At 42.1% G+C, this 23,464-nt stretch overlaps 2 protein-coding genes across 6 annotated transcripts; one reads left to right on the top strand and one right to left on the bottom strand.

The window, feature by feature from the left end:
- Window positions 1-1,073: 1,073 nt before the first annotated feature.
- LOC134438300 (uncharacterized) lies at window positions 1,074-3,711 on the bottom strand. The gene is made up of 3 exons (XM_063187838.1): window positions 3,479-3,711; window positions 2,795-2,893; window positions 1,074-1,449 (listed from the first exon to the last, which is right to left on the bottom strand). Exons 1-3 carry the CDS (start codon window positions 3,669-3,671, stop codon window positions 1,373-1,375), a joined length of 369 nt encoding a protein of 122 aa, XP_063043908.1. The 5' UTR covers window positions 3,672-3,711; the 3' UTR covers window positions 1,074-1,372.
- A 4,396-nt stretch (window positions 3,712-8,107) lies between these two features.
- On the top strand, window positions 8,108-22,024 carry LOC134439352 (regulator of G-protein signaling 14-like). 5 transcript variants are annotated; one of them, XM_063189259.1, is made up of 15 exons: window positions 8,122-8,137; window positions 8,295-8,412; window positions 10,933-10,954; window positions 11,496-11,656; window positions 12,762-12,854; window positions 13,717-13,860; window positions 14,199-14,354; window positions 14,715-14,793; window positions 15,498-15,601; window positions 15,924-16,151; window positions 16,918-16,994; window positions 17,098-17,224; window positions 17,832-17,913; window positions 19,082-19,162; window positions 20,885-22,024. In XM_063189259.1, the coding sequence occupies exons 2-15, from the start codon at window positions 8,296-8,298 to the stop codon at window positions 21,139-21,141; spliced, it is 1,728 nt and encodes a 575-aa protein (XP_063045329.1). In that variant the 5' UTR covers window positions 8,122-8,137; window position 8,295; the 3' UTR covers window positions 21,142-22,024. The 5 variants fall into 5 exon arrangements, with proteins under 5 accessions (XP_063045331.1, XP_063045330.1, XP_063045328.1 ...); XM_063189261.1 differs by having other exon boundaries at window positions 8,108-8,412; window positions 15,927-16,151; XM_063189260.1 differs by having other exon boundaries at window positions 8,109-8,412; window positions 15,501-15,601.
- Window positions 22,025-23,464: the final 1,440 nt, after the last annotated feature.

Here is a 23,464-nt window from a genome sequence, read left to right as displayed (position 1 = left end):
AATTCCATTGAATCAATTCACTTTGACAACTCTAACATTCACCATTGCATGCATTGTAAAAATGCAGTTAATTAACCAACTACACACTAGAAGACAACCTGATCACAAAAAAAGTCTGTGAAAAGCTTTTTCGACCTGGTGGTTGAAACGTGGCGGTAAATGTGTTTGAGAAATACCTTTTCCACCTGGTGGCTACACAGTAAATTCTGCAGTGCTCATTTAACACCTAGAGAGTTGATTTGACATAATTTGGACTGAAATGAACTCTTTAAGTGTTGAATTAACACCGCAATATTTACTGTGTAGGCTACCAAATTCTTGTGTTTAACTAGTGGTTCTCTAGCCTGGCTCCCATGCAGACTCTTCGTGCATTTCCGCTCAACTTTGAGAGCTCGCACGAGGGTCCGGATTATCCCCCACGGACTCAGAAATTTCACAGCCTGTCCAATCAGAATCGTGGGGCGGGATATATACAAGTCAGTGGTTGAAGTAGTAGTGATTAAAAAAAAGCCATGTGAATTCTCCAATCAGGTTCGAGCTGTTTTGAACAGACCCACGCCTTTCCAGAGCTAAGCAATTGACAATGTTCGCGTGAGAACCAGGTTAGTGGTTCTCAACCTTTTTTGAAGAAAAAAAAACGCCCCTGGGCCTCATCATAAGCCTCCCAATGCCCCCTTGACCTCATCATAAGCCTGCCAACACCCCCCCCCCTTATTAAAAAATAGAATTGAGTAATGCCCCCCAAATAGCAACTAAGCACAGCCCCCTCAGATTTTGTGTCACAATTCGTGGAGTCAACAATAATCAATTCAGAAATGCATCGCAATTCGCAAGCGTTGCAAGCAATGCAAGCGATTCGGCAAATGCCATAATTCAATTAACTTATACATAATATGTTAAATCAAATGTTGTTCAGTATCTGACTGTTTGTATTGTCTCGTGACTGATTAAAAAATTGCCTCGCTTTCAGGAGAAATGTGATGTTATCTCCTGAATCATAATCGAATTGAAAGGGCGGTGTCAATGCATACCACTAATCACAATGGTTAATTTCACGGAATGCTGTAGGATCATGTTGCAGAAGATGTTAATATCGACTCTATATGTGTTGAATAAACACTTCTTTTAACACGTGACACATGTACACGTGAAAGTATATCCTTTTTGTACAAATTTGACTTTGTTTAAAAATAAAATTGCTGCCAAGTGCATTTCATACGCTTAATTTGAAGGATAATTTGTCTCGATGACACTTAAAATTAGCAGCTATGTTTTACATAGGTAATTCATAATCATGTCAAATATACACTTGGTTTCATATGATACACTTGTCTCTAAAACTATAAGCCAAGTAAAAACCAGGCTAGTGACTTCAGTTGACCTCCGAGGTTGTTGTGTGAATGGTGCTGATGTTCTGGGCCTGCTTCCTCTGTCTCGACTGCCTCTGGGCTGGAAAGAAGAAAATGAAAGACAACTCCTTTAGAACAGCCTCATAACTCACTACTCACCCTTCTTTTTCATTTCTGCTTCCCTTTCCCTCTACTAAAAATCGCATGTTACAAAGCTAAACCCTTCCATGAGACTGACACGTCAGCGAGCCCAGTCTCGCGAAAAAATCAACTATATGCTTTGTGGTGCTGTCACGATATAGCCTTGTTTTTCGTGGTTGGGCAACGCTCGCTGTCTCTGTTGGGCCGGTCGCTGTCTGGGAGTGAGAGAGAGAGCACCCGAGCAGCGTGCATATCGGGAGGAGAGCCTTCTCGTCGTGTCAGCTTCGTGTCATCTCTCCCTTCTTTCAACGTTGTCCCTAACCTTAACCCTAAACCTAACCATAACCATAACCCTAAACCTAATTGATTACCGTATGAGTCCCGTTTCCAGTTACCCTTCACTCACGCTTGATTGTTGACGTCCGTCCCCATTATACTTCCCCCCAGAACCAAACTACCCCAATTGTCAATTCCCCCTTTCGTCACCCAATCACAAAAAACGAGGCTGATGGCACCACGAAGTTTATAGTTGATTTGTTCTGCTTTTTTCGTAAGGATTTTACAAATGGCACGAGATACGGTTGCCTCAGCTGTGGGTGTTTTCTATACACCCTCTTTCAAAAACATCATTCAAATTACTAGATAAAAATGTATATCCTGAAATAAGGTCACTTGAGGGGTATAGCTCCATAGGACTCCATTCATTCTGTACTCCAAAAATTTAGCGGCCAACATGAAAATAGAGTGGAGCTCCAACCAAATTCATTCAGAAACCTGAAAAGCACCGTGAGAGTACCGGTACTGTGAGTGACGATTCTGTTGTTCCTAAAAGGTCTGGGATCAAGATGCATGATTATTTAGGCCGTGTTCGTAACGACTCAGTCTGCGCAGCGCACATGCACACTATATGCCATTTCAGTGCATTCAGAATGTAGTATTTTCTAACCAGAATGCATCATAATTTCGCATTGCATATGCACGCTGTGCAGAAATGTGCTGTCATGAATGCGGCCTTTAAAAAGAAATTACTACTTTCAAGTTTAAAGTTAAAGCTTAAAGTTTCCTTTAAGTCAACTTTAGAAATCAATCATTTTAGATCATGAATGAATGCTTTGTTGCTTGAATAATTTTACTCAACATTCAACAACTGGAATAACCTCATAAGGCTATAGTAACATTTAGTCTAGGACAGTATAGTGCAGTAGGCCTATAGGCTATAGTAAGGTATAGTATACCATACTATACATGTAGTACACACTATACAACTGTATACTGTACTAAACACTGTATAAGGGAAACTTTACCCATATCTCTCCTGAGAAGGCACTTCATCCCGACGGCGAAGGCAACGAGCAGAAGTACAGCAATACCACCGCACAACACTATGACCAAAATGCTGTTGTCTGGATTCCAACATGGCACATGTTTAGACACAAGAAAGACAAACATGGTGACACATTTCGTTGATCCAGTGTGTGTCAAATTGAAGAGCTGATATGCCATTTTTTCCAAGAACATTTACGGTTGGATTAAAAATACTGTATCTCTCATTATTTTACTTTATTGGGTCTGAGGCCATCTGTACAATTAGATCAGGGGTGGGGAACCTATGTCTCGAGGGCCGTTTGTGGCCCTTGAGGCCGTTTTATCCGGCCCCCAATATAATTTTAATGTTATGCAGCTTCACATGAAATATGACATATTTTGTAAAGGAATCTTAGAAATTACATTTGCAATACAATTAAGTTATATTCAGGGGACCTAGAGAAGGTGGGGTCTGTTTTAAAGGTGGCTGCCTTCAGTGCAGGCCTAAAGTGCAGGGGGAAATCCTGGTATGTGTTCATAGTACAGCCCTTGGATGACTTTTTTTATGGCCCGTGGAGAAATTTGAAGTGACTCCTCGCATGAAAAAGGTTCCCCACCCCTGAGTTAAATGAATAAGGAACATGGCATACAAAAGGTTAAAAAATTGATTTAAAAAATCTTACCATTTACATCAAAAAGTATGGGGCCTGAGGTGAAGTTTCCACAGTGGCTGTGTATTGTGCAGGTAAGTGTGAAGGGATGCAAAACTTTCTCAAGAGTCAGGTTGCTTGTCTTTTCATGACGTGATTTCTTGTCCTTCAGCCAGGTGAATCTTTGAATGTGGTGATCTGGGAGACTGTGCTCACAAACAGCCATTACGTCATCACCTTCATGGATCTCAACTGGAACGGTTATTAGCTTCACTGAAAATTAATTTTAGGGATAATGGTAAGTAACATTGCAGATCATCAACTTCACATGGGGTTCACATTGTTGGGGATTTTGTTTTACCTAATGGTCTAATTACGTATGTAGCCTTGAGAGAGAGAGAGAGAGAGAGAGAGAGAGAGAGAGAGAGAGAGAGAGACTGAGAGCGAGAGCGAGAGCGAGAGCGAGAGTGAGAGAGAGAGAGAGAGAGAGAGAGAGAGAGAGAGAGAGAGAGACTTTATTAATCCCGACAGGGGAAATTGAATGCCACCTGGCCATCCACACAGCACATTCCAGACAAATAGACAAACATATAATAAATCAGTCAGGATAGCCTGCATTTTTTCAAGGCTATTTTTTCAAACATTACAAAAATTAAACTATGCAGTCTATGTTATCAATCTACTATTATTTATGTTAAAATGACAATACATTTGTTTATTTATTTATCATGCTCATTATTCAAATGAAATCTTGTATATAATTCATATAAAATTCAAAAAAGCAATGTTTTTAAACATGTAGACTTGCACATAGGTTAGAAAAGCACTGGTTTTACATTCTTAAATGACACAGTGCCCTTTAAATGAGTTCACAGAGTCTTTGTTCCTAGGCCTTGGGCCGCCATAACAAAACATGAACAAGTCTGAGTGGCTTTCTGGTTACAAAGCCAAATGTTTTGAGTGGAGGAGTAGGATTGACTTAAAGTTTCCTCCTAAACATGGCTAAATGTGATAACAAGAAATACTCAACGTTAAGCAAAATAATTAATAATGTACTGCTATTTCAATGACATGGGGAGATATTACGAGCACACGTTTATTCCTGCTTCAAAACGGTTAAAATGTTGTTTTAAACACTTTCAGCTGGCATCAGTTCAATGGTAGAATGTCATCCTCACTATACATAATGACTTTGTACTCAACTTCTCACCTTTAGCACACTCATCAGGTACTTCTGCAAGACAAACACAATGACATGAGACATGCAAGGGTCTGTGACATCATATGGTGACTATATACGTAGGTTTAAATAGACTACTCTGCATATAGTAAATAAACTAGCCTAGACTATATATAGTGCTAGACTTTACTGTATACTGTATAGTAAATAAACGTGAGGATTACTGACCTTTGATGCAAGTACGACACAGGTCAAGACAGTCGTCTGAGAAATCACACACACACACACACACACACATGCACACGCATGCGCGCGCACACGCACACACACACACACACACACACACACACACACACACACACACACACACACACACACACACACACACACACACACACACACAAAATGCAATTTGTCCATACTCTCTGAGTTTATATTAACTGTTTTATCAGTGCTTATTTCATGATTTGATGTGAAATTCTTGGTCAACTATGTTGGGGACACGTATTTGAATAAGCTTTTACATCTATCCCTCTCAATAAAGGAAAAAATCCATTTGTATCAGTTCTAATATCCAAAACGTCTCCACGTGGAAAAACCCCTGGCCCTGAACAAATAAATAAATAATCTTTTCAATTCCCGGCAATGTCTCCTGGGTCAACTTAAACAGCCCAGAGGGGAACTGTGGTGCACTATTCTAATACGCCATACAGGCATCATTACCCAGGGGCACCCAGATTCGAGTCCAGCCTGGGTCATGTTTCAATCCTGCCCCATCTCTTTCTCTTTCTGTCTTCTCTATACTGTCATAATAATGGCACAAAAGACTAGTGGTGTCAACAATAATCGATTCTGCAATGCATCACAATGCGGGGTAGGTCAATTAAAAAATCGATTCAGCAAATTCCATAATCGATGCGGCATATTTTTCAAGTTTCAATTACTTCCATGGGCTTTTCCGGAGCAAATGAACTTTACATTAAAAGCAAATGAAAGCACTTCAAAGCATTGAGAGCTGCTGAATTGATACACACAACAGCCAATAAAATGTTGTTCAGAATCTGACTACTTGTATTGCCTCATGACTGATGAAAATGTTGTCCTTGCTTTCAGTAGAACTGTAATGCATTGCAATGCATCCTAGAATCAGACTCAATCGAATAGTTACCTGCCGAATCGTAATCGAACCGTAAGGGCAGTGCCAATGCACACCACTACAAAAGGCCCAAAAAATATATTTAAAAATTAACTTTTTCCACACAGCACTGAGGTATGTATAAATCAGAAATAGACGATGAGGCAATAGACCATGCTTCTGCTTGAAGCCCAGTGAAGACCATGTGAACTTAGTAACTCAACTTGGACCTAGGTGTGTTACTGTTACCTGTACGTCATCTAAAAGCCCATACCAAACAATTGAATGAATGACTAATCCATGACCAAAAACATCAAACCAAACCGCAATGTATATTGTTACTTTGAGAAAATTGACGGAGAGAGTCACTTACTGCTCAGACTTGCGTTTGAAGCGCAGTCGATGCATGTCTCTGGCAGGCAGTCATCAGCATTTAATATCATAGCAGAACACCCTAAAGATCCAAAGAAAATTAGCACCAGAATCAGAGGCACAAAAGTCGAGATATCTGTGTTGATGAAAGTACAGTATTGATGCTGGAACATGGCTGACTGAATGATGATTATCTCATAGAAAAAAGGAAATACTGAATTTCTATAAATAAAAACTTGTGTTTTTTCACACACCTCAGCTGGCAGGTGCATCGGAGATGACCCATGGGTCACTCAGCAGAAAATTTGAAAAAAAAAAAGCCAACTCCCGCACACTGACCATTTCGTTGTTTTCCTTAATACATGACATGTAGGCCTATAACTTAATGTATTAAAGGAAACAGCTAAATGTTCAGTGTGCTGGAGTTTTTTCAAATTGTCTATAAATAATAGCCTGGGCGAAAGCCAACTGCGGAGCCAAAATCTTTGGGTGGAGTACATAAGATGGCATCGCCAGGCTATATAAATAATAAATAGGTGACAAAATAAGCCACACCACCCCACTACATAGCAATCTCATATTTGGTCAGGGTGCATGTGAGAACCAGCACATCTTTTGTAACTGATGACCTTGTCTTGGTGAATTTCATTCCAATATGAAACAATGTCTTACCCAGCAGTAATATGCTGCTGAGGATGTAATGGCATCTGCCCATGGCAATCATACACCTACAGGAAAGAAAGAAAGAAAGAAAGAAAGAAAGAAAGAAAGAAAGAAAGAAAGAAAGAAAGAAAGAAAGAAAGAAAGAAAGAAAGAAAGAAAGACACCAGTATATTATATAATTCACACAGGAATTCTAACATACATTAGAGGTAGGCTACTATTATTTTAGGCCACATGAAATAATGTGATCAAAATGTGTTTGAACATGAACATGTCCAAATTAGATGTACTGTCGGTAAGTTTCTTTTGATTTGAGTATTTGGCAAATAATCTGAATGTTACCTGCTCCAGCTGTTCCTCGTCCTTTCCAATGAAAAGAAAAAGCAAAGAGGCAAAGGGAATTGTACCCAAGTGTACCAAAGTCAACTGTAAACCTTGCATGCAAAATGAAGGGAATGCAAAAGTGAGGTGTAGCAAAATAGCAAACAGAGAGCGCCAGAGAGATATATTACGCAGATAAGAATGCAAATCATGGAGGGAACTGGTGTGCCATTGCTTGGAAAATACCAGGGAACTCTGTTCTCACCCAACTGTGTCACCAATACAAGAGTGGCTTTGTTGACTTTGAGTGGATGATTTTATACCAGTCTACATGTAGGTAGGTAATATAGTCATGTAGGTAACATAGTACATAGTAACATGTAGGTAGGTAATATAGTCCTATAGCCTTCTTGTGGCAATGACAACAATACAATTTGAGTGACCCATTCTTTCACAATGTTTGAAGAAACAGTCTGCATGCATGCCTAGGTGCTTTATTTTATACACCTTTGGCCAGGCCAAATGATTTGGACACCTGATTATGATCATTTGGATGGGTGAGCAAATACTTTTGGTAATGTAGTGTATATCTTTAAATGTAGGCTAAAGATACAGGCAGATGCTAGTGTAGCCTACATCAAGTCATCAAATGATTCATAGTGGATCTGGCCACTAGATGTCACTGTTGAGCCATTTCCCCCCTGGCGAGCTGAAGTCATCTAGTACCTACTGGCGCGCATTACTCTAATATCGTGTAACCTGGAATGTTGGATTTTTTTTAAAGAGAACGTATTGCCCAGAATCTCTGTAGGCTATTGCCTGCTTGCTCATCATCAACATGTTATGGTTTATGATAGGGCGGGGTCAGGGTGGTTCAGGTAGTCTAGCACGTCACTCAGTTTTCTCAAACATAACTGGCCCGTCGAAAAAGCCTATCACCCTGGAGAAGAGTTTACCTTTGTGATAGATGACGTGCTCCCAAATGAGGTGTGACAAATTAGTGAAATTATTAGTAGTCTAGGTGAGTTGGATTTGGGAACAGTGGCCTGGCTTTTCTCTAGATCACCCTCCAACAATGCGCCAGGCTGCTCATTACGCAAAACGCACAGCAACGCCAACACGCACCGTGCAGGGGGTTAATTAGGCTAAGATACATTTATTTGTTCGTGTTTTAACAGGATGGTTACCCTAACAACTATCGACAAACTAATATCTCGATTGGGACTGGTATGCCGAAAACTTAGTGAGTGCAGACCAAACATCTGTGTCCGAAAAGCACCCCATTCTACTCCAAAGGTAAGTGACAAACGGTTTTTGTGTTTTGTAGGTTTGAAGTTACATTGAGTGCATGTAAAGAAGCCCTACTGTTGATTGAGCGCTGAAATTACAGCAAGGTTAGGAGTCAGGACAAGTTAAGAATTAAGCCTACATGTTGTAGCGCGTGGGTGACTCCAATTGCCCTAGGTTTCCGCGTTGAATTTTCCTGTAAGGGATGAGATGTGATTGTTATTAATAAGGGTGGGTTTTGGCAAAGGGTGAAAGTGAAAAAAGTGAAAAGCCCATTGGGAAGCTCCAACTCCCATTGTCATTGTGACACAGCACTCCACAGCACACAAGTGAACACTGCACACTGCACACAACGAAATTGCATTTATGCCTCACCCGTGCAAGGGGGCAGCCCTCAGTGGCGCCCCATGGGGAGCAGTGCGGTGGGACGGTACCATGCTCAGGGTACCTCAGTCATGGAGGAGGATGGGGGAGAGCACTGGTTGATTACTCCCCCCACCAACCTGGCTCGATTCGATGCGCACCACATGCCACGGGTCTCCCCGATATATTGAACATGTGATTTTTGACTCTGATCAATTATTTTCTACTTATGTCATTTTTGTTTGATCATCTTATATTTTATTCAATATTTTATGTAATATTAATCATGCATTTGTAAAGTGTTCTGAGACCATACTATGGTGATGCCACACTATAATAAATTGGAATTGAATTGAATTGAATATCATACTTTGGCAGATAGGCCTACGCCAACCGCTTCCCAACCATGCTGTACAGAGGCAGTGTCACTGAACACAATTAACAAACTATGTTGACAATAGTTTACCTACATTTTTAAGCCAATTGAACAATTAGGGCAGCATAAATGGAACAGGGAAGATTTTGGTTGAGTGAACATCTTTCTCTGTATTTGACTGTGATCCTTCTATGATTAGAGAGCGATTCTTCACACACACACACACACACACTCACAACCTGTTACACACGTGAAGCATCCGGAGCAGTTTGGGTCAGATGTCTTCCTCAATTGAAGCATCAGTGAGCTTTGGATGAGTGTATTGAGCTTGTAACACATTACTAAGAAAACACTCCTCACACTATCCCACCACAGCTTCCTTGAATATCCATTTCAATGGTCCAAGTGTAGTGTCAGTCAGATATGGGCCTACTGTGTCTTCGACTCTGTCTGTGACACTTGTGTTTTTGTCTGACGTTGAGAGGAGTAGACCTCACAACCATAGTAACCACCACACTTCCTCTTGTGTGTCGCAAGCAGGAAGGATGGCAGGAAATGACTCGAAATGACTCCGGGAGGGTGTGAGAGTCTTTTGATGCAGGGTGTGTGTGTCAGTGTCCGTGTGTGTGAGACAGGCAGGCAGGCAGGGCTGAAGTGAGTCAAGTGTTGTTGGTGGGGTTGCTTCATCTGATACACACTTGGCCATGTCTAAGACGGTGAAAAGCCTTGAGGTCCCGCCGGGACATATGGTGAGTTCAAAACTCCTAGTTGAGGTTTTGGGTCTGGTGGTGAGAAGGATGTTGAGGATGGCTGAGGTGTAGATTGTGACAGGTGGAACTTCATTTACGTTGTAAGCAGCATGATGCATTGTTAAGGGTACTGACCGGTGCTCTGACCACCCTAAATCCAATCTTATCATTCATTATGTGATGTTTAAAAACCTAGCATCTGAAAGTGGATTAAGATGTTATCCATGGGAAACATGATTCCCATATGTAGAGTTGGCTTTGCTCTGGACTTTGACGATGTGCCTGCTGTGACATGGTCTCTTTTGGATGTTGGATTGTTTTCTGCACTACTATTGGTGTGTAAATATCTCAGGAACTGAAATGCTTACATGTCTGCTGTATGTCAACACCTGGGTAACACTTATTGTAAACAAAAAAGCCTGTTTCTAACAGAAACGTCTTCGTCTAAAAGACATTGAGCTACGTAGACATTGTACATGTGATGTTGTACTACAGGCCTTGGTTATCTGAGATTTGTGACTGGCTCTTTATGATTATGATTATTTTGAGATTTGGTTTTGATTTGTGTCTGAGAATCTAGATGTGAAACCATGCAGGCCATGTTCTGTAGTATTAACCTGTTGGGTACTAAGTCGAGCAGTGTTTGTTGGATTTACTTGAACGGGCCCATTTGCACACAGCTGTATGCCACATCCTCAGACCTGAATGAAAAATTATTTTGTCAGCGTACCCATTTCCTGTGCAAGACTGTCAAGACTTGAAAAGTGAAAGGATGCAGCAAGTTCAGTGCACAGTTCCAATATCAAATCTTAGTTGCAGTTTGGTTGTTAACGGTTTTGTGGATTCAGGGTCAATCTTGATAGGTGATGATAAACCTGAATTATTTAACCCCAGAGGAACAGTAGTTGTAAAACTATTTGGAAGCATCAAGACATAATGTTCTTTGCTAAACAAATGGCAAAGGGCTCTTTTTCAGGTTTGAACCAAGTGTTTTATTGTAGTATACCCCCTTGATATGTCTTGTTTGTTTTCTTTTGACAGACCCCGGCTGTGTCGGATGGAGGTAAGACTGATTTTTCTAAAATAACAGAGGAGAGCCAAATATTGCCACAACACAATTGCTGTTATATCACAGTTCAGCACACCTACAGTAGCATTCGTCTTGGCATGTAAAGTATCACTTCCATAGAAGTACAATCTGTAGGCTGGTCTGGCAGCCCTTTGTAATGTGTTACTATAGCGTAAGTCTACAGGTGTCTACTGAGATTTTATTTATTTTCTCTTTTTTAGATTGCGCTTGTGTTTTGTACTTTGTGCTAGCATATGAAAGAAATTCTGTTTTGTCTCTTGGTGTTTACATGTGTTTGAAGTAGTCTTGTTTTGTTTTTGTCGATGATGTCTCTGTCTCTGTCTCTGTCTGTCTCTCTCTCTCTCTCTCTCTCTCTCTCTCTCTCTCTCTCTCTCTCTGTGTCTGTCTGTCTGTCTGTCTGTCTCTCTCTCTCTCTCTCTCTCTCTCTCTCTCTCTCTCTCTCTCTCTCTCTCTCTCTCTCTCTCTCTCTCTCTCTCTCTCTCTCTCTCTCTCTGTTCCCCCCTCCCCCTATAAGAGTTGAACATGTCCAGGTTGTCTGGTGGCTGCAGCAGTCACAGCCTCGGGGGCTCGACCAGTGGGGTGCAGAGCAGCGAGGGCCCGGCCAGCAGGGTAGTGAGCTGGGCTGTGGGCTTTGACAAGCTCCTGGAGGATTCAACAGGCGTCGAGTACTTCACAGTAAGTAAAGGCCATCAATTCATCACTTTTTCTTTGGTTTCACTGAGAGTGAGTGGTAGAAGTTATGCTCGTGTTCATTCACAAACTCAGACCACGTTTACAGCGAGCACACACAGGAGTCCAACATCAACAGGAGAAAAGTAGCTTACAGTAAGCAAGACCCCTCAACACACCATAGTTACTTTGTGTGTGCACTCATGATCTGGAATTGTGTATGTACACACACACACACACACACACACTCTCACACACACCACATTGATGAGTGACAGAAAGTCTGTCTGTACTTGAGTTGCTCTGGATCTGCTGGATGGCTAAATGCCAGGATGAAGTTGGGGGAAGGTTCAATGGCATGTTCCTTCATGAAGTACCTTTCAGAACCAAAGATATGCGATCAAAAGATAAGGAGGGAAGAATAGAGTTATTTAGAAAGCCTAATACGAAATAAAAGTAACAAGTCTGGACTTTTTAAAAGAATGTGTGGGATGGAAGGGAGTAGGAGGGCAGTTCCTCTGAAAATGTGGGATGGAGGGGGGGTGATGGCTCAATGAGCTAAGACATTGTACCATTAGGCCGGCAACCCTTTGCCGATCCCACCCCACTCTCTCACCCACTCATTTCCTGTCACACACTCGAACTGTCCTGTCTTCAAAATGAATAAAAGCATTAAAGTCTAAACCATAACTTTAAAAATGAAGAAAATGTGGGATGGACATGTGACCTGGATCTGGTGTGTCTGAGCTTGCACACATGCTTTATAACGGAAACATGGGATTGATATGTGATGTGGTGTGTGTCGGTGACTGGAGTTTACAGGGTCAATCCAGCCAAACCCATCAGTGGGTGAGTCATGTGGATGTACTCCTGATGCAACGCGGGAGCTTTTGCAATTCCTCTACTGTTCAAAGTTCACAAGCACCACAAGCATCAGCTCAGCTGTTTTTTTCTCACTTTTTTGTCATAGCTGTGGAGCAATAGTGGTATGATGATGACGGGTAATTAATCACGCATCTTCAGAGTTTACATCTCATTGCCTACGTATGTTGGACTTTATCGTGTGTCATTCTGTCTGAATGTGAATCATGCATTATCATGTATCCCCCAGGCTTTCCTGAAATCCGAGGTGAGTGCGGAGAACATCCTCTTTTGGCAAGCCTGCGAGAAGTACCGGAAGATTCCAGCGAGCCAGGTGGATGAGGTACGAAATAGTTTTATTTTCTCATTACAAAAAAAGGTGTGTCACAAATTACAGCTGCAGTCGTAAATGGTGTGATGTTCATCTTGCCAAATCAACTGTAAGGTATATGATAAGACATGCAAGTTTGGACCATATGCATTTGTATGTACATCATTTTGTCAAAACTTTTGCTGTTTCACCCTTTGTATCACTGCCAGAGATGTCAATCCCAGCTTCAGGAAGTAAAAACCCTGACATGTGTTTTTCGTCTTCTCTGCCTATTCACCTAACAAGTGTCTTTCTGCTTGTCAGCCAATATACCTGGTAGATGATTTTTGTGTTGTTCTGTACAGGGGTGGCATTTCTCAAAAGTGTAGTTGTTCGCAGTTAGCCACTTGGATAGTTGCCAATGGGAAATTTTACTGCAACCAACAAAGTAGCTACCATAGTTAGCTACTACGCTTTCGAGAAATGCACCCCAGTATTCTATGAAGGTAAGCTTCCTAGAACAATAGGAAGGCCACTTTTCCATAGTTTAAGATTTTCAGAACATGTCAGTGAAATGTTAGGTTGGGTTAGGTTTTTTTATTAGTCTCTACCAGGAAGATTAAGGAAAGGGACCACACTAAAAATCCTCAAAACTAGCATCTCCTGAAATAATTAGTTGTGGACATGTAGGAGATTCCGTTGTTCAGATGCCTTTGACAACACGTCAAGTTCATAAGCAACCCTACAAAATACCAATCCGGGGGCTTTAAAAGAGGCGAACGTTAAGGTGAAGGTTTCCGGCAGCGAGAACACTATACGTGGGTTAACCTCTTGAGGGTTTCAAGTGGTGTCACCTCGGCTGCATCTGGCATGGCGTTTCCTCTTTTCTCAACAGCTGAAGAAGGAAGCCCGTTTGATCTACGACACCCATCTCTCTGACTGTTCCTTTCATGCCGTCAACATCGATGACAGGGCCCGCGTGGACGCCAGTGCCCTCGATCGGCCCACGACGGACATGTTTCAGAAAGCCCAAGACCAGGTACTGCCATGGCTTGTGGTCATGTAACTCGTAGTAATGCATCGACTGCAAAAATGGTTGAAGTCTCAAATCCTACCCACTACATTTTTCTCAGTTACTCTGCATGTTTTAATAAAAACAATGTGCGCTGCTTTGTGTATCTGTTATGTTCGAGGGAGAAGGAGGAATTGTGTACATGTGTATGTGCCATTTTTCAGATGCGTATGTGTCTATGTCAATGTGCATGTTTTCACACCACTGTGTGTGTATGCCTATGTGACTGTTCCTGTGTGTCACACTGGCCTGGTTTCCTCATGGGCTTACGGTAAGGGCTCGACTTTGTGCATTTGCCTTTTCAGATCTATAAGCTGATGAAGCTGGATAGCTATGCCCGGTTCGTCCGCTCCCCTCTCTACCAGAGTTGCATGCTGGCTAGCGTGGAGGGAAAGGGGCTGCCCACCCTCAACAGCAAGGGCTCCAGGGAGTGCGTCACGCCGACCAGCAACCGAAAGAAGGTACAGTGTGCATCAAAGGCCAGACCTCTGTATAAAGGCTTCAGTTCAGTGTAATTTGGATATCACAATGTACCAGTTTTTGTGTGTGGCACATATTACAGTCAGATTTCCTCTTGGGCTGTATTTTTGTACATGTTCCAGAGTTCACTCTCTCAGTCTTGATTGAAACATGCATGGGTGGGGGCATTTTGTGATGTATTTTTAAAACCGAAGCCTTGTTTATGAGATCCGGTGGACTGGGGGCAGTTGGGCGGCTTTGGTCTTGAATGGAAAATATAATCTTGATCGTCGTCATCATCATCATGTGACTGTAGCATCATTTACTGCCCTCTTCCAACAATCTCCTTTCCATGTGCTAAGGACTGGGAGGCCAGGCTGAGTGCTTCAGAGAGTAAGGCTAACCGCAAGAAGAGACTGGAGAAAAGGGGGTCATGGGGAGGTAAGAGTTACATGAACATTCATGTAAACTTTCACATTCAGTTCTGCGGTGACACTTTTCAGAAGTATCAGCTGTTATCCATAATCATTAGAACTCATTTCACTTTTTTGGGCATGTCCAAGAATTACATTCCTACACACATTGTGTATACCCAACTTGTAGGTCTCCCCCAAAGGTCACTCAGGTAGGCGCAACTAATCCAAAATGCTGCAGCAAGAATTCTAGCTGAAGCAAAGAAGAGACCACATCACGCCATTTCTTAGGTCTTTGCACTGGCTCTTCTGATAGTTCATAAGTCACTAAATGGCTTGGGCCCTAAATATATTGGAGATATGCTTGAGCGATATCATTGTAATAGGTCCTCAGAATCTCCTCTTCTGGTTGTGCCTAGGGTCAAGTTTTGACGAGGTGAAATGGTGAAAAGTCATTATGCTGATAAATGCTGGAAACGGCTTCCTGTCCAAATGAGAACCACCCCAGCAGTATCTTGTTTTTGAAAGAAATTAAAAACAAGCTTTATTCTCATCTGCCTTTGGTGATGGTTAATTATCTACCATATATAACACAATATAGTTTTTTTTCAGTTCAGTTTCTTCTCTTTTCTCTTTTTCTAATCTAGCACATTGAATGACAATTACTGTATGTATTATAATTTGCTATATAAGTAATTTTGATTGATTGATTGATCTTCCTTCAATCTCTAGCAGATGTGTCCTTCCAGAGAGTCGCCATAACCCGCAATGAGTCCACGATTTCAGTCAAGTCCACCAGTAGTGTAGAGTTGGGCTACCTGCACAACAAATCAGAGGTGAGTGATCCATCAACTGTTAAGGGTCGAATATCAATGCAGTACGCTAAAGCAATTAGACATCTTCAGTATTGGTATTCAAATTTTGAATCGTGTGCTTAAAAACTTACTTTGTTTGTTTTGTTTATGGATTTGGATCACCATCTTTCAGTAATCAAGGATTTATTATTATTCAGAGAAAGGGCATGCCTCAGTGAAGGTTTGTAACCCTGTACAGTGCTTAGTAACCTATGGAAATTAACTGATGAAAATACTACATAGTGCACCTTTTTTAAATAAAAAACTGTAGTCATTACTTACAATGCACTATTTTATTCTTCAGCAGAACGGACGGGCCAGTTTATGGGATGCGGACCTGATTGCGGGCGGTGGCTCGGGCTCCATTTCGGGGAAAGGGGAACGCTACTGCTACGTGCACCTGCCGGATGGCACAGGTAGCCTGGTGCCCACCAAACCTGGCTGCCCACTGAGGGACATGCTGGCCGGCCTGTGTGATAAACGGGGCTTTCCTCTCAAAGACGTCATCGTCTACCTCCACGGCAACGACAAGGTCAGTGTCATGGGCAGTGAGCTCTGTGACTCTTGAGCTGCTCCACAAATGATATTGCACATTGAGATCTGTTGAATGGCTGTAGCCTATGCACTATATGTGTGCAGATGTGTGCAGTGTGTAGGCTGCGTGCACACCTTAATTTCCTCAGGGTCAATATTGGGACTCTACTAATATATTTGTTTCGAATTTCAATTATATCATTCATTAGATGGCTCTAATTAGGGTTTTTTGGGATATCTTTCACTGATGTCTGTAGAAAAAGATAAGCATTCTGAGTCTTTTTTTTTTTTTTTTTTTTAAATCCTAATCATTTTTTCCTAATCATATCGCTGTGCTGCTGTATAGGTCCTCATGGTGTCACTAATAGTTTGGTAGAAGTTGGTGTACGGGTGATTCTGCTTGACTTATGTCTGCTATAAAATATTCTAACCCACTTGGAAGCTTTTTGGAGATTAATAAATGGTTATCAAGTCGTTTTGTGAAGAAGAAAAAAAACGGCACATTAAATCATTTCACTTTCATTAGTTTAAGCAGACAGATACTTGTTGGTCTCTGGTCAGACTAGATTAGTCATACAGGTTATTTTTATTTCAAGTGTTTGTGGGTTGTGTGGGTAGGAGTGTGTTAGAGAGGCAGAGACTGTGTTTGTGAGTGTGTGAGGGGAAGTTTGTGGATATTTATGTCTTACAAAAAAATACCATTTCCTTTTTAACTTGTTTATCAGTTGCCGAAGGCTTAAATATTTATTTTCCTGTTGCCATAGCAACCGCTGTCACTGGAGCAGGACAGCTCGGTGCTGAGTGATCAGCAGGTGTCTCTGGAAATCCGGGTGACGCTTGCGTAAGTGTCTGTCACACACACGCACTGCAAAAATTACAATGTGTCAATCCCCACGCCTTGACACTGATGTGATATTGGATGTGTATTGTTGTTGTGTCGTTAGGGTGGAGGTGAAGTTCGCTGGTAAAACCGTGGCCATTATAGTGAAGTCCAGCAAAACCCTACGCGATGCCCTTGCCAACCTCCTACAGAAGCACAATCTCCAGCCCCAGGATGCCATCATCACCATGGTGAGAGACTGTGCATATGTGTCATGCAATGCCTGGTTTCCCCCTCATTGAGTGCACAAAGTGTTTAAAGCAGGGGTGGGCAACTTGTGTCTGGAGGGCCGTTTACTGCCCTCCTGGCCGTTTTATCCGCCCCCCGATATGATGTTATTCACATTATATTATATTCACATGAAATATGAAATATTTTGTAAGGGAATCTTAGAAATGACAGTTTCAGTACAATTAAGTTATATTCAGGGGACCTAGAGAAGGTGGAGTCTGTTTTACAGGTGGCTGCCTTCAATATAGGCATAAAGTACAGGGGGAAAGGCTGGTTTCTGTTCATAGTACGGTCCTCAGAGGACTTTTACGGCCCTTGGAGGAATTTGAAGTGGCCCCTCGAATGAAAAACGTTCCCCTGGTTTGAAGTGCATTTCACACATTAAGCCTCTTTTCTGGGTTGTCTACAATGTAATGGAGGGGTCCTCACAATTGTTTTCATGCTTGCCGCTCTCTCTGTTATTTTTTTTTCTCAACCGGTTTTAGAATGGTCATATATGTCCTTTTCATTATAAAAGCTAGCAGCTAATATCAAATCAAATGATTTAAATTCAAATATGTCTCCTAGAGTGGATCACAGCAACCACTGAAAATGAGCAGCACTGTCTTCCGACTGGCCAACAAGACGATATGCCTTGATCGCATCGAAGGTGAACACCACACACACACACACACACACACACACACACACACACACACACACACACACACACACACACACACACAGGCACTACTTTTTTCTGCACTGATATTTATTCTTCTCGTCACTGCAACTCTACAGTGACTGTTAGGCTTACATCTCTACATGGAGGATGTGATGATTTTCTCTCTTCTCCTTTTTGTGATTTTTTTTTTCACATGACATGAGGGTAGTAACCACTCGTTTTGAATGAATGAACAAAATGCTATATTAAGGATCGGAATTGGCAGAGCCTTTCATGGGCATAGCTGTATGTCCATGTGCAGGGCTGGCCTGGAATCAAAAAACAACCCAGGCATTTTGTATTCATAGACCTGCCCCTCACCCCAGCCCCCTGCTTTTCTGCAATGTTATTGGTATTTTGTTGCTCAGTTCACTGTCTACAGAATATTAAAGATTGACTAATGGGCTGCCCTATCTCAATTGAGGGCCGCCCTCCAAGGAATACAAACAAACAAGCAAACAAAAAAACAGCATTGGTCCCCGTGGACCGTCTGCCCACCAGGAATATGCCCCGTTTGCCATATTACCAGTCCAGCCCTGCCCCTGTGTTTATAGCCCCACTGGGGCTGTCTCAGTGTGTCTCCGTTGTTGTTGTGCTGTGTCAGCGCGAGTTCAGGGATTCACACTCAGTGTGCCATGATGAAAAAGCTAGCTTCACTTTGGATCAGGCTCTCAGCCTTCAGGAGGGGCTGGGAACCTGGCAAGTCTCTTCTAGAAGGTCCTATTATCCTGCCAGCTGAGAAAGGGGCCACGTGGATTCACAATCTCTGCACATGAAAGAGTTTGGTGTTGAACACGAAGAATTGTTAGATCAAACTTTTTTTACCTACAATTTTAATTCATGATCTTTTTAAATCTGATATGAATATCGACTTGAGCAGATATGCAGGCTTCTTGAACTATTTATCTCTTCAAGGTTTCTGTTGGGTCAAACATTTGTGTTGTGCTGTGGGTAAAATTTGCTTAAGTGCTCATGGAATAGTCTGAGTATACACTAAAACTGTTATTTGTACTGTATGTGCTCTCTCTAAAGTCAAAAATTGTATGTAGTATTAATTGCTTTGTCCATTCTATGAGAAGTGCCTAATAAACACAAACATAATGTTGCTGCACAGGGAATACAGAGAGTCTGAGGAGTCCACCAGAAGCCATCGAGAAAACCTCGCCAAGACCTAGGAGAGCCCATGAAATGGATGGTGAGCGAACACCTCTGATCTCTCTGCCAGTTGCAGGAAAACTGTTCATTTATGTTTTCTAGGGCTGTAACAATTTTGTATCGAACCGAGAAATTGCAGTACACGGAGTCACAATACTGTATCGCGGCACAAGAAGGCAGTATCGTGATGCACCCTTTCAAAGTTCTGTCAGTTGAGAAAACAATTGGCCAGTGTGAAATAAGCCAATTAATGTATTTTAAAAGATACATTTAAAAATCGTGGGGAGTATCAAGCCATAAGTCAAAAATCATGATGTCAAGTCAACTTTTATTGTCAGTTTCTTCATATGCACAGGTCATACAAGGACATTGAAATTACGTTTCCTCTCTATACCATGAAGGACATAGACATACACAGGACTGACATTTACAGACTGACATCAAGTGCAAGACAGGACAAGTAACAGTGATGGTCCAATACCAGTAAAGTGGTGAAGTAAATAACACTGAGCATTTAACATTGGTGAGTGACAGTGATGGACCAGTGATAACCAGTAGGCTACAATAAGTGATAGAGTAATAAATGATTTAACATTTGGCATTGAACATTTAACATTGAACATTTAACAAGAAGGGGAAGAATAGAAGACAACAATAACAATAATAAAATGGTAGAATACAAATAAGTCAAGGCTATACTGTACTACACACAGTGCAGTCCAACATAGTCCATTGCAGTCCAGTGGTCAAGGAGCAGCAATTTAGTAGCATAGTTGAGGGTGCAAAGAATATGAATATGAACTGTATCGTTACAGCCCTATTTTTTCCTTGATTAATCCTTCCCTTTTCTGTGCCACATCTTCACAAATGGTGTGTTCTATTCTTGTTTTCTTGTAATCTTTTTCTTAAACCCTTATTTCTTACAAAATCCTTCCGAGCTTAGCTGTCTCCTCTGCTTACAGCTTATCTCTTTTAAACTTCACTTTGAAACAACTCCTTCATGTTGGTAATTCTGCCCCGTTTAATCTTCTATTATTGTTTTCCATGGGCCTACTATGTTCTAGGGGCCTTTTATGTTTTCTAGGGGCCTTTTATGTTTTCTATGGGCCTACCCTTTCATCCTCTCCTCTCCATGTCTCCTTATACTCTTTCTTGCTGTCGTCTCCACCACAAACACTTCCTTCTTCCCTTTGACCACCTCTTCACACCATTCATCTACAGTATGTGAATCCTATCGATATTCTGTCATTAACAATTCATACACTCGTTAACACCACATGCTGTGGCAGAGGTACCCAGGTTCTCTCTCTCTCTCTCTCTCTCTCTCTCTCTCCCTCTCTCTCTCCCTCTCCCTCTCCCTCTCCCTCTCCCTCCTCTCTCTCTCTCTCTCTCTCTCTCTCTCTCTCTCTCTCTCTCTCTCTCTCTCTCTCTCTCTCTCTCTCTCTCTCTCTCTCTTCCTGCCTGCCTGCATCCTCACCCTATACCACAGGGTCAGTCCTATTCAAATAAGGCTTTTGAGCTTTGACAACTATGAGGGAATGTCTTCGAAGTAGATGTATTATAAGCAATTGGACTTCTCTTGAAGACGTTTCATCTTGCACCGAACTCTAGAAGCCATTTTGGTTGGCAGCTGAACTATCTCTAAGCTCCAAAGAGTTCTAGTAATTTCCAATTATTTTGACGGCTGTAAAAAAAGAATCCCAGCCGTCTGATAAATATCTGTTCTATCAGTTAAGACATCCTCCCTCTCCTGGTCCCTCAGGTCTGCTGGACCTGCTGTCCAGGGCCCAGAGCTGCCGTGTGGAGGACCAGAGAGGCCTGCTGAGGAAGGAACATCTGGTGGTGCCACAGTTCCTTCAGCTGCCTGAGGAGGCCGAGAGCACCGGAGATCCAGAGGGCAGCAGCCTAACGCAGAGCTCCACGGAGGGAGCAAGGGTGGGGGATGGAGCCAAGGCCCAAAGCTCCAACTCTGTGACGGACGGTACTAATTGCTCAAAGCCAAAAGCGTCAGGATCATGACCAATTCCAACAATGCCCTAAAGACATGAACTGTACAGTGTGTGTGTGTGTGTGTGTGTGCACAAGAACATTATTTGAGGTGGAGAATGAAAAGGAGTATCCACACGTTGGGAGATGAAATGTGGGAGAGGCTTGCCAGTATGTCAAATGCTGCGATGGATTTGCACTGTGACTTCCCAGCGCTAACTTTTACACATTCCATGAATTGAATTCACACACAAACCTTTACGTTGCTGGACTGGGCAGACAGAAGGGGTTAAAGGATCTTCAACAATTCATATTTATTGCTATTTCCATATGCTGTACAGTCTCATTCTGGCTCACTGTATTTATTTCTTCACTGAATGTGGAAAAATTGCTTATTTTGAATGTAATTCTTGTATGTGCCAACATCTCTTGAACTTTCTGCCAAATGAACTTGTAAAGCCAGTAGTATTGAGGTGGCCCCCATTATTGTTTTGTCATGTACAGTAAGCCTTGTGGATAGGTATGTATTATGTAGCATAGTCCTTGATGTGGTCAAGTAGTGTACAGATGCCTTATCTGAAGAGATGGCTGAGAGATCATTAAATTGTTTGTTTGTTTGTTTACTTGTTTGCTTGAAGAAGGATCATTTTGTAGTGTGGAAATTCGTGTTTTGAAAAAAAAATATCTGGAAAGCTGAATTTGGTGATGTGGGCCCTGTTGTTGGGTTTTAATGTGTGCTGTGAGTTTTCACTGTTGTCACTCCATGTTTGAAAAATGAAATACCTTAGTACCTTAATACATTAATAATGTCTCTACATACATCTACCTCTGGAGAGGTTGTACACTTACTGCCCCCTAAAGAACAGAACATGCTACAGTACTTATGTGAGGAATAAAAATGCACATTGTCTTCTTATTAGTCTACCTTCTTCTTCTCAGTCACCTGTCGCTTATTAGTGATATATTTATTTAATATATTTATTCTTTTAAATTATATCGATGGGTGTCAATGATATTTAGTTTATCAGTGATCTGAGTAATGTTACGAGTTGCCTAGAGGTCCCTTCATAAATACTGTACAGTACTTCCGCCCTACTGCCACACATTTGCGAGAATGCATGACGTCGCATGCAAATTATCAGTAGTTTGATTCTATCTAAGCAGTAACAGCCACAGTGCAAAGTAGGAGGGGGACATGTCGAATCCCCTCGCTTTTTATTTTGTTATTCCCCCTCTGGCAGCAGTACATTATGTGTGTGTGTGTGTGTTTGTGACTAGCATAATAATGCACTGGGTAATGTGCAGTAATTTGTCGTTCAGAATACAGCCCTCTGATGAGGGAGTGAAGAGCCACGGTGCCTTTGCCTTGTAAAAGGACATATTGTGTACCACATCCATCCTCTCCCTGTGATGCACAGAATCTTGTCTCCTGTCCATTTATCAAACCTGTGGTGTCTGAACACAGAACATAACAGAGCCCAGACAGGCTGTGATTGGTCATGCTGTGTCTTTCTAATCCATGCGCCACACCCCAAGGTTGCCACTACCACAGATGTCTGAGTGGGTATGGGTGTGCTGTGCGTGCATGTGTGCATCCATGCACAATAAAAGTATAGAGGCATTGAGTATGCATGTGTATTTCAGGGAATAAAGAGACCGTGTGTGTGTGTGTGTGTGTGTGTGTGTGTGTGTGCGTGTGTGTGCGTGCGTGCGCACAAGGAAGCAAGCAACCACACTTCTTGCATTTCATGAGCAGTGTGTATTTGTGCAGTCTGTTGCTGTCATGTGGTATACATTTATGAATGGGTGGAGGATACAAGGAAGGTAGCTTCCGTGTGGTTGCGTGTGAGAAAGAGAGACAGAAAGACCACGAGGGGGAGGGTGGGAGGAGGCGAGCGAGGAAGCGAGGAAGGAAGGGAGAACTGGGCACCGGTGAGAGGAAGACGAACAGAGAGAGCGCAAGAGAGAAAGAGAGGGAGCACACACATCAGAAGCTCATCCACACGCCGGAGAGAGCAGAAGAGGGAGGAATAAAAAAAGAGAGGCAGAGAAGAGAAGGTAAGACAAACGCCCACCTTGCCTTTTCCCCTTCTCTAGTTAGTGTCATGTCTGCATAGAGTAGCATTGCCTTGATCATTCACTGGTGCCCAGGTGCTTACTATAGATTTTTTTTTTGCCAGGCTCAGAAATGCCAGGTGGTGGTGCGATGACGAGCATCACTGAGCCCAAGAACAATCGGCAGTTTTTAGTAGCACTGGGTATGCGGTGGGTACCACTAGCTCTGGAGGTTTTTTTGTGCCAGTATTATAACTGTGAGGAAAGGAAGCGGCACAAAAGCCTGTCCCCACCCATGTAG

Source organism: Engraulis encrasicolus, chromosome 22 (genome assembly GCF_034702125.1).
Source record: "Engraulis encrasicolus isolate BLACKSEA-1 chromosome 22, IST_EnEncr_1.0, whole genome shotgun sequence".
In the NCBI taxonomy this organism is placed as follows: Eukaryota; Metazoa; Chordata; class Actinopteri; order Clupeiformes; family Engraulidae; genus Engraulis; species Engraulis encrasicolus.
Note: the sequence above shows the minus strand (reverse complement) of the source record. Positions and strands in the feature narration are given on the sequence as shown.

Bases quoted from the DNA above. Each gene is read 5' to 3' on its own strand.
- LOC134438300 (XM_063187838.1), bottom strand. From the start codon at position 3,671: ATGGCTGTTTGTGAGCACAGTCTCCCAGATCACCACATTCAAAGATTC. The intron at 2,894-3,478 runs GTAAGATTTTTT...GTTGGAATCCAG, and splicing joins CATACTTTTTGATGTAAATG to ACAACAGCATTTTGGTCATA. The intron at 1,450-2,794 runs GTAAAGTTTCCC...TCTTCTTTCCAG, and splicing joins CCTTCTCAGGAGAGATATGG to CCCAGAGGCAGTCGAGACAG.
- LOC134439352 (XM_063189258.1), top strand. From the start codon at position 8,296: ATGGTTACCCTAACAACTATCGACAAACTAATATCTCGATTGGGACTG. The intron at 8,413-10,932 runs GTAAGTGACAAA...TTCTTTTGACAG, and splicing joins CACCCCATTCTACTCCAAAG to ACCCCGGCTGTGTCGGATGG. The intron at 15,602-15,923 runs GTGAGTGATCCA...TTTATTCTTCAG, and splicing joins ACCTGCACAACAAATCAGAG to CAGAACGGACGGGCCAGTTT.